This window comes from Stigmatopora argus, chromosome 4, assembly GCF_051989625.1.
Source record: "Stigmatopora argus isolate UIUO_Sarg chromosome 4, RoL_Sarg_1.0, whole genome shotgun sequence".
In the NCBI taxonomy this organism is placed as follows: domain Eukaryota; kingdom Metazoa; phylum Chordata; class Actinopteri; order Syngnathiformes; family Syngnathidae; genus Stigmatopora; species Stigmatopora argus.
In genome coordinates this window covers 23009542-23024963 of record NC_135390.1, presented here as the reverse complement: position 1 = coordinate 23024963, position 15422 = coordinate 23009542, and the positions used below count along the sequence as shown (strand labels likewise).

Sequence of the window (15422 nt, the reverse complement as noted above, 5' to 3'; positions counted from 1 at the left end):
TTATCGAGCGAGATAACCTTGTTAAAAACGACTTATCGACGTAGTTACAAAATCAATGAACGTTGCGCCCCCAACAAAGGTTCCAATGGGTTCGTGTGGTTTCTTTAAGTGTTATAAAGGTCAATTCGGCGGAGTAAAATTGCGTTTATCGGAAATGTTAAGTTGAATTTTTGGGGCGTTGGCTTCGTGGCTCGATAATTGTTTCAGATCGTGTCTATAATTTGTAACAATAATGACGTCATCACCCGGTTTGGGCACTTGTTGTTTATCTGCGTGGGCGGAAGTTTGACTTGTTTGCGGTTTACGTAAGATGGTTAATATTGGTGAAAAGTTTGGACGTTTTTTTATTTCTCTGAGGAGGTGAGTACTGCTCAATCCCCTACGAGGTAAATACTTACTCGTACGCGCTCCTTCTTGAGCGAGACAACTTTGTTAAAAATGACTTCTCGATGTAGTTACAAAATCAATGAACGTTGCGCTCCCCAACAAAGGTTCGGATGGGTTCGTGTGGTTTCTTTAAGCGTTATAAAGGTCAATTCGGCGGAGTAAAATAGCGTTTATCGGAAATGTCAACTTGAATTTTTCGGGGCGTTGGCTTCGTAGCTCGATAATTGTTTCAGATCGTGTCTATAGTCTGTAACAATAATGATGTCATACAGCACTGAGCCATCTGGAACACCCTGGGGACTACGTGAGGATGCTCTTCATTGACTACAGCTCAGCCTTCAATACCATAAAACCGGACATTCTGACTGACAAACTCTCCCACCTTGGCCTATCCTCTTCAATCTGCTGCTGGATAAAGGACTTCTTGACCAACCGCCCACAGACTGTTAGACTTGGTCCCCACCTCTCTTCCTCCATTACACTAAGCACTGGCTCCCCTCAAGGCTGTGTACTGAGTCCTCTTCTGTACTCCCTGTACACCTACGACTGTGCACCCACCCACCAGTCTAACGCCATCATCAAATTCGCTGACGACACCACTGTGGTCGGACTCATCTCAGGAGGGGATGAGTCGGCTTACAGAGATGAGGTCAACAATTTGTCTTCGTGGTGCTCGGTGAACAATCTCACACTGAACACCACGAAAACTAAAGAAATAATCTTGGACTTTCGCAAACACGGCACAGATCTGGCCCCACTCCTCATAAATGGAGTATGTGTAGACAGGGTCCAGTCCTTTAAATTCCTGGGGGTCCACGTCACGGACAAGCTCTCATGGTCTACAAACACCACGGCGGTGGTGAAGAAGGCTCAGACACGACTCCATTTCCTCAGGGTGCTCAGGAAGAACAACTTGGGCTCCAATCTTCTGAGAACCTTCTATAGAACCACTGTAGAGAGCATCCTGGCGTACGGCATCACAGTGTGGTACGCTGGAAGCACGGCGGCAGACAAAAAGGCCATGCAGAAAGTGATTAACACTGCCCAGAGGATTGTCGGCTGCTCTCTGCCCTCACTTGAAGACATTGCCAGCCCGTGTTACCTCAGCAGAGCCAAGAACATCATAGGGGACCCTTACCACCCTGGTCACAATCTGTTCCAGCTGCTGCCCTCTGGCAGACGCTATAGGTCCCACAAAGCTCGGACAAATAGGCTTAAGGACAGTTTTTTCCCCACATCCATCAGACATCTAAACTCGCGCTAACATACACACATTCCCTTCTGCGGCATATGAATAGATGTTTGGTTGGTGATCTGCCTCCTACTAGCTGACTGGTGATCTGCCTCCTACTAGCTGACTTGAAGGAAGGTAAGTGGCAGACAGTGTGCGGTAATCGAGAGGTAAGCGACCTGTATCCACAACAGCGGAATGACAAATTACAAGTCCGTAACTTACACTTATTTAGGTCTTTTGCCGATTAAACGTAGCTTATGGAGAAGCACCATCAATTTGGTCACACGCAGTTTCTGCGTGTGATGACAAGTAGGCTTTTTGTGTTGTGGTAATGACGACATGGCCTATGTCCGATTATTATTATTATTATGTCATCACCCGGTTTGGGCACTTGTTGTTTATCTGGGTGGGCGGTTTTACTTGTTTGCGGTTTACGTAAGATGGTTAATATTATTTGTTTGCCTCTGTGCTTGTTGAAGGCACACTGTGGGGAAAAGTTTGGAAGTTTTTTTATTTCTCTTTGAAAAGGTGAGTACTACTAAATCCCCTACGAGGTAAATATTTACTCGCATGTGCTCCTTATTGAGCGAGATAACTTTGTTAAAAACGACTTATCGACGTAGTTACAAAATCAATGAACATTGCGCTCCCCAACAAAGGTTCGGATGGGTTCATGTGGTTTCTTTAAGCCAAGGGTGTCAGACTCGGGTTGGTTCGCAGGCCGCGTTAACGTCAACTCCATTTCAAGTGGGCCGGACCATTTTAGATATAATATTAAGATTTTTTAAATAAAAGGATTAAAAGAACTGGATTAAAAGCCCTGAATATTCAGTTTTTTATAGATCTAAAACAATGTTTATTTGAGCTTTTTTATATATATTTAGATTGTACAAAATGATTTTTGAACTAAAAACAGAAAAAATGGATTAAAAAAATGACAATGATTGATTTAAAAGGGAGAAAATCAGGAAATGTAATATACATCTATACTCTTCATTTGAATTTGATCCTAAAATAGAAAGTCGCAACTCATCATTGACTTTCCCGGGCCGTACAAAATGATGCGGCGGGCCACTTGGCCCCCGGGCCGCCACTTGGCCCCCGGGCCGCCACTTGGACACATGTGCTTTAAGCGTTATAAGGTCAATTCAGCGGAGTAAAATTGCGTTTGTCGGAAATGTTAAGTTGAATTTTTTTGGGCGTTGGTGGCTTCGTGGCTCGATAATGACGCCCCCCCCCCCCCCCCCCCCCCAATTGTTTATCTTTGTGGACGGAAGTTTTACTCGTTTGCAGTTTACGTAAGATGGTTAATATCATTTGTTTGCCTCTGCGCTTGTCGATCGATAGGTGGCCATTATGAGAACTCATTAAGAGCCTGTTGGATTTCGGGGAGATCTTAAGTGCTATTGGATTTTTTTTTCATTCTCTTGCGTTTAACCACCTCCACATTTGTGCCATTCCGTGTGGAAAGTGCAGTATTAGTTCTGAATATTTTCCAAAAGCAATGATCAGAACGACAACATAATAATTGGATTCCGACTCGTTCGGCATCGGATACACTTTGGCGCCGAGCATTGGACGCTCGAATGCGGCGCCCCCAGTATTATAAATGAAGGCCCCTTTTCGATATTTTCAAGCGGCAGCACGAGAGATGGCGGAGAAACTTAAGGATCTGGTGTCGGAGAAGAAGGCCCTGCTGGAGTCGGCGATGGAGGTCTTCGAGCACGGCGCCCAGGTGGTAGCCATCCTGGCGGGCGACTTCTTCCCCATCGTCTCCATCGCCGCACCCATCGTGCAGATGGCCCTGGACAACGTGGAGAGCAAGGAGGTCGTCTACATGAAGGAGCAGTTCCAGAAGGTGGGCGACCGGCTGGGCGCCATCTCCGATCAGACACGCCGCATCTACGAGGAGATCAAGCGGAGCGGCATGGACGTGTCCTACTTCTCGGTGGAGGAGAACATCACCAACCAGTTCCGCAAATACATCGACATCCTCGACGTAAAGCCTGAGTTTCGAGAAGTCAAGAAGAAAATCTTCATGGAGCACTTTAAGGCGACGGACGGCGATCAAAACCTGCACACGCTGTACGACGCGGTGACCGGCGCCGCGGGCTCCCCGATGCTGGACGTAGTCCTGGAGCACGAGGAGAAAAGCCGGCGGGTCCTGGAGGACTTTTGCGCCCGCCTCAAGAAGCTCTTCTGCCTGGGGATCATCGCACTCATGGGCCACGCCGCTTTGAAGGGCGACTCCAGGGAGGAAGCCCTGCTGAAGACCTGGAGGGACAAGATGAAGGAGGTACAGGAGAAGATGAACGCGGTCATCCAGATATGCGAGCGGGACTTTGTGCCGCAGGCCAAGCTGGACGCCCAACGCCTGCTGAGGGACGCGCCGGACCGAGACCACCGCCGGCTGGCCGAGAACCTGCTGGCCCACCTCCGAAAGAAGTACGACTGGGTGAGCTGGTCGGTGCGTGTCTTCGGGGCGCCCACGGGGTGCCTGGCCCCCAATGAGTTCCACTACGTTGGCGAGAACAACCACTTCCGGGTGTCGGCGGCGGGCGACAAGCTCAACGTGCACGTGTCCTACGGCCCCCAGACCGTGCCGGTGGACCATGCCGTTATCCTCCGAGTGATGGCGACCCACATGAAGCCCCTGCTTATGACCAACGTGGCCAAGGTGGCCAATGACCTCTACAGGGAGAGCACCCACGCCGTCGCCGTCCACGTGATCTTGCCCGCCGCCACAGACCTGGTCTGCGTCTGCAGCTTCCCCGACGAGATGCACCACTGGAAACTTCACAAAAAAAAGATGCACGTCTGCCTCCACTCGGCCTGATGGAGAAGAAAAGCGTCCAAAAGCCTGGCTCAAAAGGACGCGGGAGGTCGGCCCTTTTTCAAAATTCAGCCCCTGAATTTGTTCCGGCTAGCACAAAGTCTCCAAGAGCCGTTTGATTTTCTTTAAAACCCCCCACCTAAGGAAAAAGAATCATTTTTTTTAGTAAACACTGGAGCAAAAATGTGTCAGGAAGTCAGCCATTTTGGCTCAAAATGGCCACAAATTTACCCATTTGGTTCCAAACCCATCCTATCCGAAACACGTAAAAATTCTGCCTGTCCCCGGAAACCCATTTAGCTTAGAAACGCAAAACATAGCTTAACCTAGCAAAAAGGCTAATCAAGCCGTGCCCAAATAGCCACAAGAAGGCAGCCATTTTAGGTGGAATCGGCCATTTTGAAGCAGGAGTTTGAGTTAGCCCATTTTTTTTAAAGTTTTTTTTTTACTACTAACACGATGGGATGGTTGCTTATTTTTGTGTAAACTCTACTCTTTTGAATGTATCCGCTCTTTACTAACCACTATGGTGAAAATGCTACAGAATTATTTTATCAGAACATTTAATGGAAAAATATCTTGGTGCCCAAATGATTCTCACAATAAACTGTCAAAAAGCCCTAACCCCTAACCCAGGGCTTTCGGTGTGGGATGTTCTTTTGAGGTTGATTGCAGCTGGCTTCACCCAAGGCCAATTGGTACGAAGGCAACTGGAGGGTCCCAGGTGGGGACCGTCGTGGACCAGTCAACGTCATACCTTTAATCAGCTACTATATTATTCATGTTTGTGTTATTATAAACTGGGCAACTCGGTTTGGGTGTAGTCTCTCGATGGTCACGAAGACGCACAGCTGTTTGTGTTAGGGATCCGAGACCCAGAGCTCTGTATTGGATCTATATCTCAGGAATAAATATTCAGTGGTGTAACCCGTCGAATCCTGGTCGTCTCTCCCGATGCTGAACGTGCACTACTGTTAGGTCGATAAGTCAGAGTTTCAGATAGACAAACGTCATTGGGGTGAGATGCCAAAACGTATCGTCTAACTGAAGCTGATCTACGAGGAGATCGAGGCGCAGAGGTTGAAGGGCAACATGATGGCCATGGCCGTGGCCGTGGCCCTGGCGCTCAAGCGCCTCTTCCCCAACGGCCTGGTGCACGCCGTCAGCCACTACAAGGAGGTGGTGGAGTCCAACAACTTCGGCGTGGAGTCCTACTACTACGGCAGGCACAAGCGGGCCTTCCTCTGCATCCTTTTTTCGTAGTTAGAAAGCCACTAGCCGAGTTATGGGCAAAGTTAGAAAAACCAGGACTCTACAATTAGCATTCTAGGGTCCCCAAAAAGTTCCATTGTGACTCTGGAACAGGATATGAATGTAATATAAAAATGAAATATTTGTTACTGTATTGACAGTTAGAAAAACCAGGACTTCTACAATTAGCATTCTAGGGTCCCAAAAAAGTTCCATCGTGACTCTGGAACAGGATATGAATGTAATATGAAAATGAAATATTTGTTACTGTATTGACTACTTTTTACTTTATACATCATTTGAGGTAAACAGCTTGTTTGTTAGCATTGTGGTATATCGTGGATAATTAGCCTTTACATCTCCGTGAACTAAAAGCAACGTCAAATGTTTTTTTTTTTTTAAGTCGAAATACACCGCAAAGCTATGTTGTTGCTAGCCTAACTTTGTTCGTAACGAGGTGACTACAAATTATTCAAAACTATTACGTTTTATTTTTCTTGGGAAGTTAGCTTGTTATTGGGCGAGAGCGATTATGTATTGTACATTTTCATTTGGAAGAGACTTTCCGTTAAAATAATGAAATACTTCCTATATAGCAACATAATATTGCAACAAAAAAGCAAAAATCAATTGATTTCCTCCAGGTACGCATTTCTCATTGTGGCGAAGTTACACAGTTTGGTCGCGTTCAGATGACGTCACTCACTGTTCCCGTCCACACCTCTCACGTACGCGGAAGACGAAAGCACACCGTGGTGAAAAGTTTGGAAGTTTTTTCCTCCTCGCTCCAACTTTTTGGGTTTCTCTTTGAGGAGGCGAGTGTTACTAAATCCCCTACGAGGTAAATATTTACTCGCACTCGCACGCGCTCCGTAATGAGCGAGATAACCTTGTTAAAAACGACTTATCGACGTACGTAGTCAATGAACGTTGCGCTCCCCCCAAAAGGTTCGAACGGGTTCAATTGGTTTCTTTAAGCGTTAAAAAGGTCAATTCAGTGGAGTAAAATTGCGTTTGTCGGAAATGTTAAGTTGAAGTTTTTAGGCGTTGGCGTTTGGGCACTTGGTGTTTATCTGCGTGGGCGGAAGTTTTACTTGTTTGCGGTTTACGTAAGATGGTTAATATCATTTGTTTGCCTCTGCGCTTGGTGAAAGGACCGTGGTGAAAAGTTTGGACGTTTTTTGGTTTCTCTTTGAGGAGGTAAGTACTACTAAATCCCCTACGAAGTAAATATTTACTCGCACGCGCTCCGTATTGAACGTAATAACCTTGTTAAAAATGACTTATCGACGTAGTTACTAAATCAATGAATCTTGCGCTCCCCAAGAAAGGTTCGGATGGGTTCATGTGGTTTCTTTAAGCGTTATAAAGGTCAATTCAGTGGAGTAAAATTGCGTTAAAATTGCGTTTGTCGGAAATGTTTTTTTGGGCGTTGGTGGCTTCGTGGCTCGACAATGACGTCATCTCCCGGTTTGGGCACTTGTTGTTTATCTGCGTGGGCGGAAGTTTTACTCGTTTGCGGTTTACGCAAGATGGTTAATATTATTTGTTTGCCTCTGCGCTTGTCGATCGATAGGTGGCCATTATGAGAACTCATTAAGAGCCTGTTGGCTTTCGGGGAGATCTTAAGTGCTATTGGATTTTTCCCCTTCTCTTGCCTTCAACCACCTCCACATTTGTGCCATTCCATGTGGAAAGTGGAGTGTTAGTGCTGAAATTTTCCCAAAAGCAACGGTCAGAACGACGACATAATAATTGGATTCTGACTCGTTTGGCATCGGATGCACTTTGACGCCGAGCGTTGGACGCCCGAATGCGGCGCCCCAGTATGATAAATGAAGGCCCCTTTTCGATATTTTCAAGCGGCAGCACAAGAGATGGCGGAGAACCTTCAGGATCTGGTGTCGGAGAAGAAGGACATGGTGGCGACGGCGATGGAGGTCTTCGAGCACGGCGCCGAGGTGGTGGCCAGCCTGGTGGGCGACTTCTTCCCCATCTTCTCCATCGCCGCACCCATCGTGCAGCTGGCCCTGGACAACGTGGAGAGCAAGGAGGCCGTCTACATGAAGGAGCAGTTCCAGAAGGTGCGCGACCGGCTGGACGATGTCTCCCATCAGATCTGCCGCATCCATGGGGAGGTCGAGCGGAGCGGCGTGGACGTGGCCTACTTCCCGTCGGAGGAGAACATCACCAACCAGTTCCGCAAATACATGGACATCCTCAACGCCAAGCCCAATTTTCGGGAAGTCAAGAAGAAGCTCTTCCTGGACCACTTTGAGAGGACGGGCGGCGACGAGAACCTGCACACGCTGTACGACGGGGTGACCGGCGACAACTTCGCGGGCCGCTCGGTGCTGGACGTGGTCCTGAAGTATGAGGAGAAAAGCCGGCGGGCCCTGGAGGACTTTTGCGCCCGCCTCAAGAAGCTCTTCTGCCTGGGGATCATCGCGCTCATGGGCCACGCCGCTTTGAAGGGCGACTCCAGGGAGGAAGCCCTGCTGGAGCAATGGAGGGGCAAGATGAAGGTGGTGCAGGAGAAGATGGACGCCGTCATCCAGGTCTGCGTGCGGGAGTTTGAGCTGCAGGCCGAGCTGGACGCCCGCCGCCTGCTGAGGGACGCGCCGAACCGAGACCACCGCCGGCTGGCCGAGGACCTGCTGGCCCACCTCCGGAAGAAGTACGACTGGGTGGGCTGGTCGGTGCGCGTCTTCAGGGCGCCCAAGTGGAAGCTGACCCCCAAGGAGTTCCACTGCGCGGGCGGGAAGAACCGCTTCCGGGTGTCGGCGGCGGACGACAAGCTCAACGTGCACGTGTCCTTCGGCCCCCGGGCCACGCCGGTGGACCGCGCCGCCGTCCTCCAACTGCTGACGGCCCACAAGAAGGCCAAGGCGGCCACCGTGGCCGAGGCGCTCTTCGCCGTGGGCTCCGGCCCCGTCGCCGTCCACGTGGTCTTGGCCGCCGCCGAGGAGCCGGTCTGCGTCTGGAGCTTCCCTGACGACACGCACTACTGGGAACATCACGGCAAGATGCACGTCTGCCTTCACTCGACCTGACGGAGAAGAAAAGCGTCCAAAAGGACGCGGGAGGTCGGCCCTTTTGAAAATTCAGCCCCCGAATTTGCACGAAGTCTCGAAGAGACGTTTGATTTTCTTTAAAAAAAAAACACCTAAGGTAAAATAATCACTTTTTTAGTAGACACTGGAGCAAAAATGTGTCAGGAAGTCAGCCATTTTGGCTCAAAGTGGCCACAAATGTAGCCATTTGGTTCCAAACTTATCCTATCCAATCGGAAACACGTAAAAATTCTGCCTGCCCCCGGAAACCCATTTAGCTAAGAAACGCCAAACGTAGCTAAACCTAGCAAAAAGGCTAATCAAGCCGTGCCCAAATAGCCACAAGAAGGCAGCCATTTTAGGTGGAATCGGCCATTTTGAAGCAGTAGTTTGAGTTTGCTGCCCGTTTTTTTATTTTTATTTCTTTTACTACTAACACGATGGGCTGGTTGCATATTTTAGTGTATACTCTACTCTTTTGAATGTATCTGCTCTTTACTAACCACTATGGTGAAAATGGTACAGAATTATTTTATCGGAACATTTAATGGAAAAATATCTTGGTGCCCAAATGATTCTCACAATAAACTCTCAAAAAGTTATTTTTGGCGGGTTTTTCCGTTTTAACCGCTGCGCTGGACTTGAGTCGTAGGGGAAGGCTTTTTATAGCGTAAGTGAAAAACGCCCTCGGCAGCCCTGTAATTACGCACTTGCGCCTCTTCTATCCATAGACGTTGGCTCCATTTCAACCCAAATGTGTTTATGCATAGTCAGAAATGAAATATTTCCTTAGAATTTTTGCGGATTGAAAACATTCAACTCGTCCTGGGCCATAATAGTCGACCAATATTATTTTTGTCATCGATGATAATAGAAATGTTGGAGAAAAGTCGATAGAGTTAAGCTGTAATGACATCACCCAAACACCACATCCAAGGGGCGCTGATGCGACGTGAATGCTAATTCTAAACCAAAATTCCTCTTTTTCTGTCGGCCATTAGTTTTTTCTGTACACCGCATTTTTGGGTCGCTCGCAGACGTAGTTTGCGGTAATTTCGATTAATCCTACGCACCGCTATTATTTGACGATGTTTTAGGTAGTGTGTCACGTTCACCAACAGGCTCCACCATCAAATTAAGATGAAAACCAAACATTTTGGTGACTAAAAACAACAAATTGAAACGAAAACCGTGGAGTCACAACTTTGTTTTTGGTGCGCGCGTGACCCATTTGCTGGCAATCGAACTTGTCGAAGTCAACCGTGTTTTTTTCCTGATTCAGCCCTCTGCCTTGGTTTTTCCTGTTGTTTTTTTTTTCCAGGCCGTAACAGAGCGGACTTTGGGGACGTTGAATAGGTGCCGTGATGTTTTCCATTTGAGCGCACAGTCGGCGCATTGAAGCGCCGTCAATGGTCAGGTCATCGCGGGAACGTGGCTAAAAATCACGAGGTATGGCTCGCCTACGACTCCTTCGCTATCTTTTTGGCTCCGTTGTCGCGCAGGGGCTCAGGGATGGGCCCTGTTGCAAAGGTGCCGTAAATTGAGGGGGTTCTCAAAGTGGAGCTCCCTCTAGGTGTACACAAAAGTATGACCGTGTGTAGTAAAGCTTTTTTGGAGAAAAAAAATGACCATCTATAGTAAGACTTTTTTAAATTAAAACATGACGATGTATAGCAAGGCTTTTTTAATCAAAAAATGACCATGTATAGTAAGGCTTTATTTTATCAAAAATGACCATGTAAAGTAAGGCTTTTTTAATAAAAAAAAAATGACCATGTATAGTAAGGCTTTTTTAATCAAAAAATGACCATGTATAGTAAGGCTTTTTAATCAAAAAATGAACATGCATAGTAAGGCTTTTTTTCTTAAAAAACAACATAATATAGTAAGGCTTTTTTCCTAAAAAACGACATAGTATAGTCAGGCTTTTTTCTTAAAAAACGACATAGTATAGTAAGGCTTTTTTCTTAAAACGACAGTATAGTAAGGCATTTTTATTTTAAAACGACATAGTATAGTAAGGTTTTTTTTATCTTAAAAAACGACATAGTATAGTAAGGCTTTTTTTCTTCTTAAAAAACGACATAGTATAGTACGGCTTTTTTCTTAAAAAAACAACATAGTATAGTAAGGCTTTTTTTCTTAAGAAAATGACATAGTATAGTAAGGCTTTTTTCTTTAAAAAACGACATAGTATATTAAGGCATTTTTTCCGTTAAAAAAACCTGACATATAGTAAGGCATTTTTTTCTTAAAAACCAACATAGTATAGTAAGGCTTTTTTTCCCCATAAAAAACAACCATGTATAGCAAGGCTTTTTAAATCTAAAATGACATAGTAGAGTAAGGCTTTTTTTCTTAAAAAACAACCTAGTATAGTAAGGCTTTTTTTCTTAAAACGACATAGTATAGTAAGGCTTTGTTCTTAAAAAACGACATAATATAGTAAGGCTTTTTTTCTTTAAAAAACGACATAGTATAGTATGGCTTTTTTTCCTTAAAAAACGACATAGTATAGTACGGCTTTTTTTTTCTTAAAAAATGACATAGTATAGTAAGGCTTTTTTATTAAAAAACGACATAGTATAGTAAGGCTTTTTTCTTAAAAAAGGACATAGTATAGTAAGGCTTTTTTTCTTTAAAAAACGACATACTATAGTAAGGCCTTTTTTCTTTAAAAAAACGACATAGTATAGTAAGGCTTTTTTCTCTAAAAAATGACAGTATAGTAAGGCTTTTTTTCTTTAAAAACGACATAATATAATAAGGCTTTTTTTCTTAAAAAATGGCATAGTATAATAAGGCTTTTTTCTTAAAAACGGCATAGTATAGTTAGGCTTTTTTTCTTAAAAAACAACCTAGTATAGTAAGGCTTTTTTTCTTAAAACGACATAGTATAGTAAGGCTTTTTTCTTAAAAAAGGACATAGTATAGTAAGGCTTTTTTTCCTTAAAAAACGACAAAGTATAGTACGACTTTTTTTTCTTAAAAAACGACATAGTATAGTATGGCTTTTTTATTAAAAAAAACGACATAGTATAGTAAGGCTTTTTTTCTTTAAAAAACGGCATAGTATAGTAAGGCTTTTTTTTCATTAAAAAAACCATGTATAGCAAGGCTTTTTTAAATCAAAAATGACATAGTATAGTAAGGCTTTTTTTCTTAAAAAACAACATAGTATAGTAAGGCTTTTTTTCTTAAAACGACATAGTATAGTAAGGCTTTTTTCTTAAAAAACGACATAGTATAGTACAGTTGTTTTTTTTAAATTAAAAAACGACATAGTATAGTACGGCTTTTTTAAAATTAAAAAACGACATAGTATAGTAAGGCTTTTTTAAAATTAAAAAACGACATAGTATAGTAAGGCTTTTTTCTTAAAAAATGACATAGTATAGTAAGGCTTTTTTTCTTTAAAAAACGACATAGTATAGTACGACTTTTTTTCCTTCTTAAAAAACGACATAGTATAGTATGGCTTTTTTATTAAAAAAACGACATAGTATAGTAAGGCTTTTTTTCTTTAAAAAACGACATAGTATAGTAAGGCTTTTTTCTTTAAAAAAAACCGACATAGTATAGTAAGGCTTTTTTTCTTAAAAAACTACATGGTATAGTGAGGCTTTTTTCTTTAAAATGACAGTATAGTAAGGCTTTTTTTCTTTAAAAAACGACATAGTATAGTAAGGCTTTTTTTCATAAAAAACAACCATGTATAGCAAGGCTTTTTTAATCAAAAATGACATAGTATAGTAAGGCTTTTTTTCTTTAAAAAACGACATAGTATAGTAAGGCTTTTTTGTTTAAAAAAAATGACATATTATAGTAAGGCTTTTTTGTTAAAAAAAGACATAGTATAGTAAGGCTTTTTGTTAAAAAAAACGACATAGTATAGTAAGGCTTTTTTCTTAAAAACCGACATACTATAGTAGGCTTTTTGTTAAAAAAACGACATAGTATAGTAAGGCTTTTTTCTCAAAAAAACGACATAGTATAGTAAGGCTTTTTTTTCTTTAAAAAACGACATAGTATAGTAAGGCTTTTTTGTTAAAAAAAATGACATTATAGTAAGGCTTTTTTGTTAAAAAAACGACATAGTATAGTAAGGCTTTTTGTTAAAAAAAACGACATAGTATAGTAAGGCTTTTTTCTTAAAAACCGACGTACTATAGTAAGGGTTTTTGTTAAAAAAAACGACATAGTATAGTAAGGCTTTTTTCTCAAAAAAACGACATGGTATAGTAAGGCTTTTTTTCTTTAAAAAACGACATAGTATAGTAAGGCTTTTTTGTTAAAAAAAACGACATGGTATAGTAAGGCTTTTTTCTTAAAAACCGACATACTATAGTAAGGGTTTTTGTTAAAAAAAAAACGACATAGTATAGTAAGGCTTTTTTCTCAAAAAAACGACATAGTATAGTAAGGCTTTTTTTCTTTAAAAAACGACATAGTATAGTAAGGCTTTTTTGTTAAAAAAATGACATATTATAGTAAGGCTTTTTTGTTAAAAAAACGACATAGTATAGTAAGGCTTTTTGTTAAAAAAAAAACGACATAGTATAGTAAGGCTTTTTTCTTAAAAACCGACATACTATAGTAAGGGTTTTTGTAAAAAAAAACGACATAGTATAGTAAGGCTTTTTTCTCAAAAAAACGACATAGTATAGTAAGGCTTTTTTTCTTTAAAAAACGACATAGTATAGTAAGGCTTTTTCGTTAAAAAAAATGACATATTATAGTAAGGCTTTTTTGTTAAAAAAACGACATAGTATAGTAAGGCTTTTTGTTAAAAAAAACGACATAGTATAGTAAGGCTTTTTTCTTAAAAACCGACATACTATAGTAAGGGTTTTTGTTAAAAAAACGACATAGTATAGTAAGGCTTTTTTTCTTTAAAAAACGACATAGTATAGTAAGGCTTTTTTTGTTAAAAAAATGACATATTATAGTAAGGCTTTTTTGTTAAAAAAACGACATAGTATAGTAAGGCTTTTTGTTAAAAAAAACGACATAGTATAGTAAGGCTTTTTTCTTAAAAACCGACATACTATAGTAAGGCTTTTTGTTTAAAAAAAACGACATAGTATAGTAAGGCTTTTTTCTCAAAAAAACGACATAGTATAGTAAGGCTTTTTTTCTTTAAAAAACGACATAGTATAGTAAGGCTTTTTTGTTAAAAAAAATGACATATTATAGTAAGGCTTTTTTGTTAAAAAAATGACATAGTATAGTAAGGCTTTTTGTTAAAAAAAAACGACATAGTATAGTAAGGCTTTTTTCTTAAAAACCGACATACTATAGTAGGCTTTTTGTTAAAAAAAACGACATAGTATAGTAAGGCTTTTTTCTCAAAAAAACGACATAGTATAGTAAGGCTTTTTTTCTTTAAAAAACGACATAGTATAGTAAGGCTTTTTTTCTCAAAAAAACGACATAGTATAGTAAGGCCTTTTTTCTTTAAAAAACGACATAGTATAGTAAGGCTTTTTCGTTAAAAAAAATGACATATTATAGTAAGGCTTTTTTGTTAAAAAAACGACATAGTATAGTAAGGCTTTTTGTTAAAAAAAACGACATAGTATAGTAAGGCTTTTTTCTTAAAAACCGACATACTATAGTAAGGGTTTTTGTTAAAAAAACGACATAGTATAGTAAGGCTTTTTTTCTTTAAAAAACGACATAGTATAGTAAGGCTTTTTTTGTTAAAAAAATGACATATTATAGTAAGGCTTTTTTGTTAAAAAAACGACATAGTATAGTAAGGCTTTTTGTTAAAAAAAACGACATAGTATAGTAAGGCTTTTTTCTTAAAAACCGACATACTATAGTAAGGCTTTTTGTTTAAAAAAAACGACATAGTATAGTAAGGCTTTTTTCTCAAAAAAACGACATAGTATAGTAAGGCTTTTTTTCTTTAAAAAACGACATAGTATAGTAAGGCTTTTTTGTTAAAAAAAATGACATATTATAGTAAGGCTTTTTTGTTAAAAAAATGACATAGTATAGTAAGGCTTTTTGTTAAAAAAAAACGACATAGTATAGTAAGGCTTTTTTCTTAAAAACCGACATACTATAGTAGGCTTTTTGTTAAAAAAAACGACATAGTATAGTAAGGCTTTTTTCTCAAAAAAACGACATAGTATAGTAAGGCTTTTTTTCTTTAAAAAACGACATAGTATAGTAAGGCTTTTTTTCTCAAAAAAACGACATAGTATAGTAAGGCCTTTTTTCTTTAAAAAACGACATAGTATAGTAAGGCTTTTTTGTTTAAAAAAATGACATATTATAGTAAGGCTTTTTTGTTTAAAAAACGACATAGTATAGTAAGGCTTTTTGTTAAAAAAAACGACATAGTATAGTAAGGCTTTTTTCTTAAAAACCGACATACTATAGTAGGCTTTTTGTTAAAAAAAAAACGACATAGTATAGTAAGGCTTTTTTCTCAAAAAAACGACATAGTATAGTAAGGCTTTTTTTCTTTAAAAAACGACATAGTATAGTAAGGCTTTTTTGTTAAAAAAAATGACATATTATAGTAAGGCTTTTTTGTTAAAAAAACGACATAGTATAGTAAGGCTTTTTGTTAAAAAAAACGACATAGTATAGTAAGGCTTTTTTTCTTTAAAAAAACGACATAGTATAGTAAGGCTTTTTTGTTAAAAAA

The 15422-nt window shown here is 40.8% G+C and overlaps 3 protein-coding genes across 8 annotated transcripts in view; all 3 read left to right on the top strand.

The window, feature by feature from the left end:
- The window catches only part of rpz5 (rapunzel 5), a 46778-nt gene that overhangs the window by 10416 nt on the left and 20940 nt on the right, over positions 1 to 15422 (top strand). For 3 of the 5 annotated variants that reach the window (XM_077598940.1, XM_077598939.1, XM_077598941.1), the window contains one exon: positions 660 to 1651. In XM_077598940.1, the coding sequence (XP_077455066.1) occupies positions 698 to 1651 (954 nt within the window). In that variant the 5' untranslated portion in view covers positions 660 to 697. Of the gene's footprint in view, positions 1 to 659; positions 1652 to 10079; positions 10208 to 15422 lie in introns of those variants that run through there. The other 2 variants (XR_013300038.1, XR_013300037.1) reach the window with 1 other exon arrangement.
- Positions 1049 to 5381, top strand: LOC144073247 (uncharacterized). Its single transcript, XM_077598936.1, has 2 exons — positions 1049 to 1756; positions 3259 to 5381. Exon 2 carries the CDS (start codon positions 3273 to 3275, stop codon positions 4455 to 4457), a length of 1185 nt encoding a protein of 394 aa, XP_077455062.1. The 5' UTR covers positions 1049 to 1756; positions 3259 to 3272; the 3' UTR covers positions 4458 to 5381.
- On the top strand, positions 5528 to 9360 carry LOC144073249 (uncharacterized). 2 transcript variants are annotated; one of them, XM_077598942.1, is made up of 2 exons: positions 5528 to 6546; positions 7569 to 9360. In XM_077598942.1, the coding sequence occupies exon 2, from the start codon at positions 7583 to 7585 to the stop codon at positions 8756 to 8758; it is 1176 nt and encodes a 391-aa protein (XP_077455068.1). In that variant the 5' UTR covers positions 5528 to 6546; positions 7569 to 7582; the 3' UTR covers positions 8759 to 9360. The 2 variants fall into 2 exon arrangements, with proteins under 2 accessions (XP_077455068.1, XP_077455069.1); XM_077598943.1 differs by lacking the exon at positions 5528 to 6546 and adding an exon at positions 6570 to 6905.

Bases quoted from the DNA above. Each gene is read 5' to 3' on its own strand.
- LOC144073249 (XM_077598942.1), top strand. From the start codon at position 7,583: ATGGCGGAGAACCTTCAGGATCTGGTGTCGGAGAAGAAGGACATGGTG.
- LOC144073247 (XM_077598936.1), top strand. From the start codon at position 3,273: ATGGCGGAGAAACTTAAGGATCTGGTGTCGGAGAAGAAGGCCCTGCTG.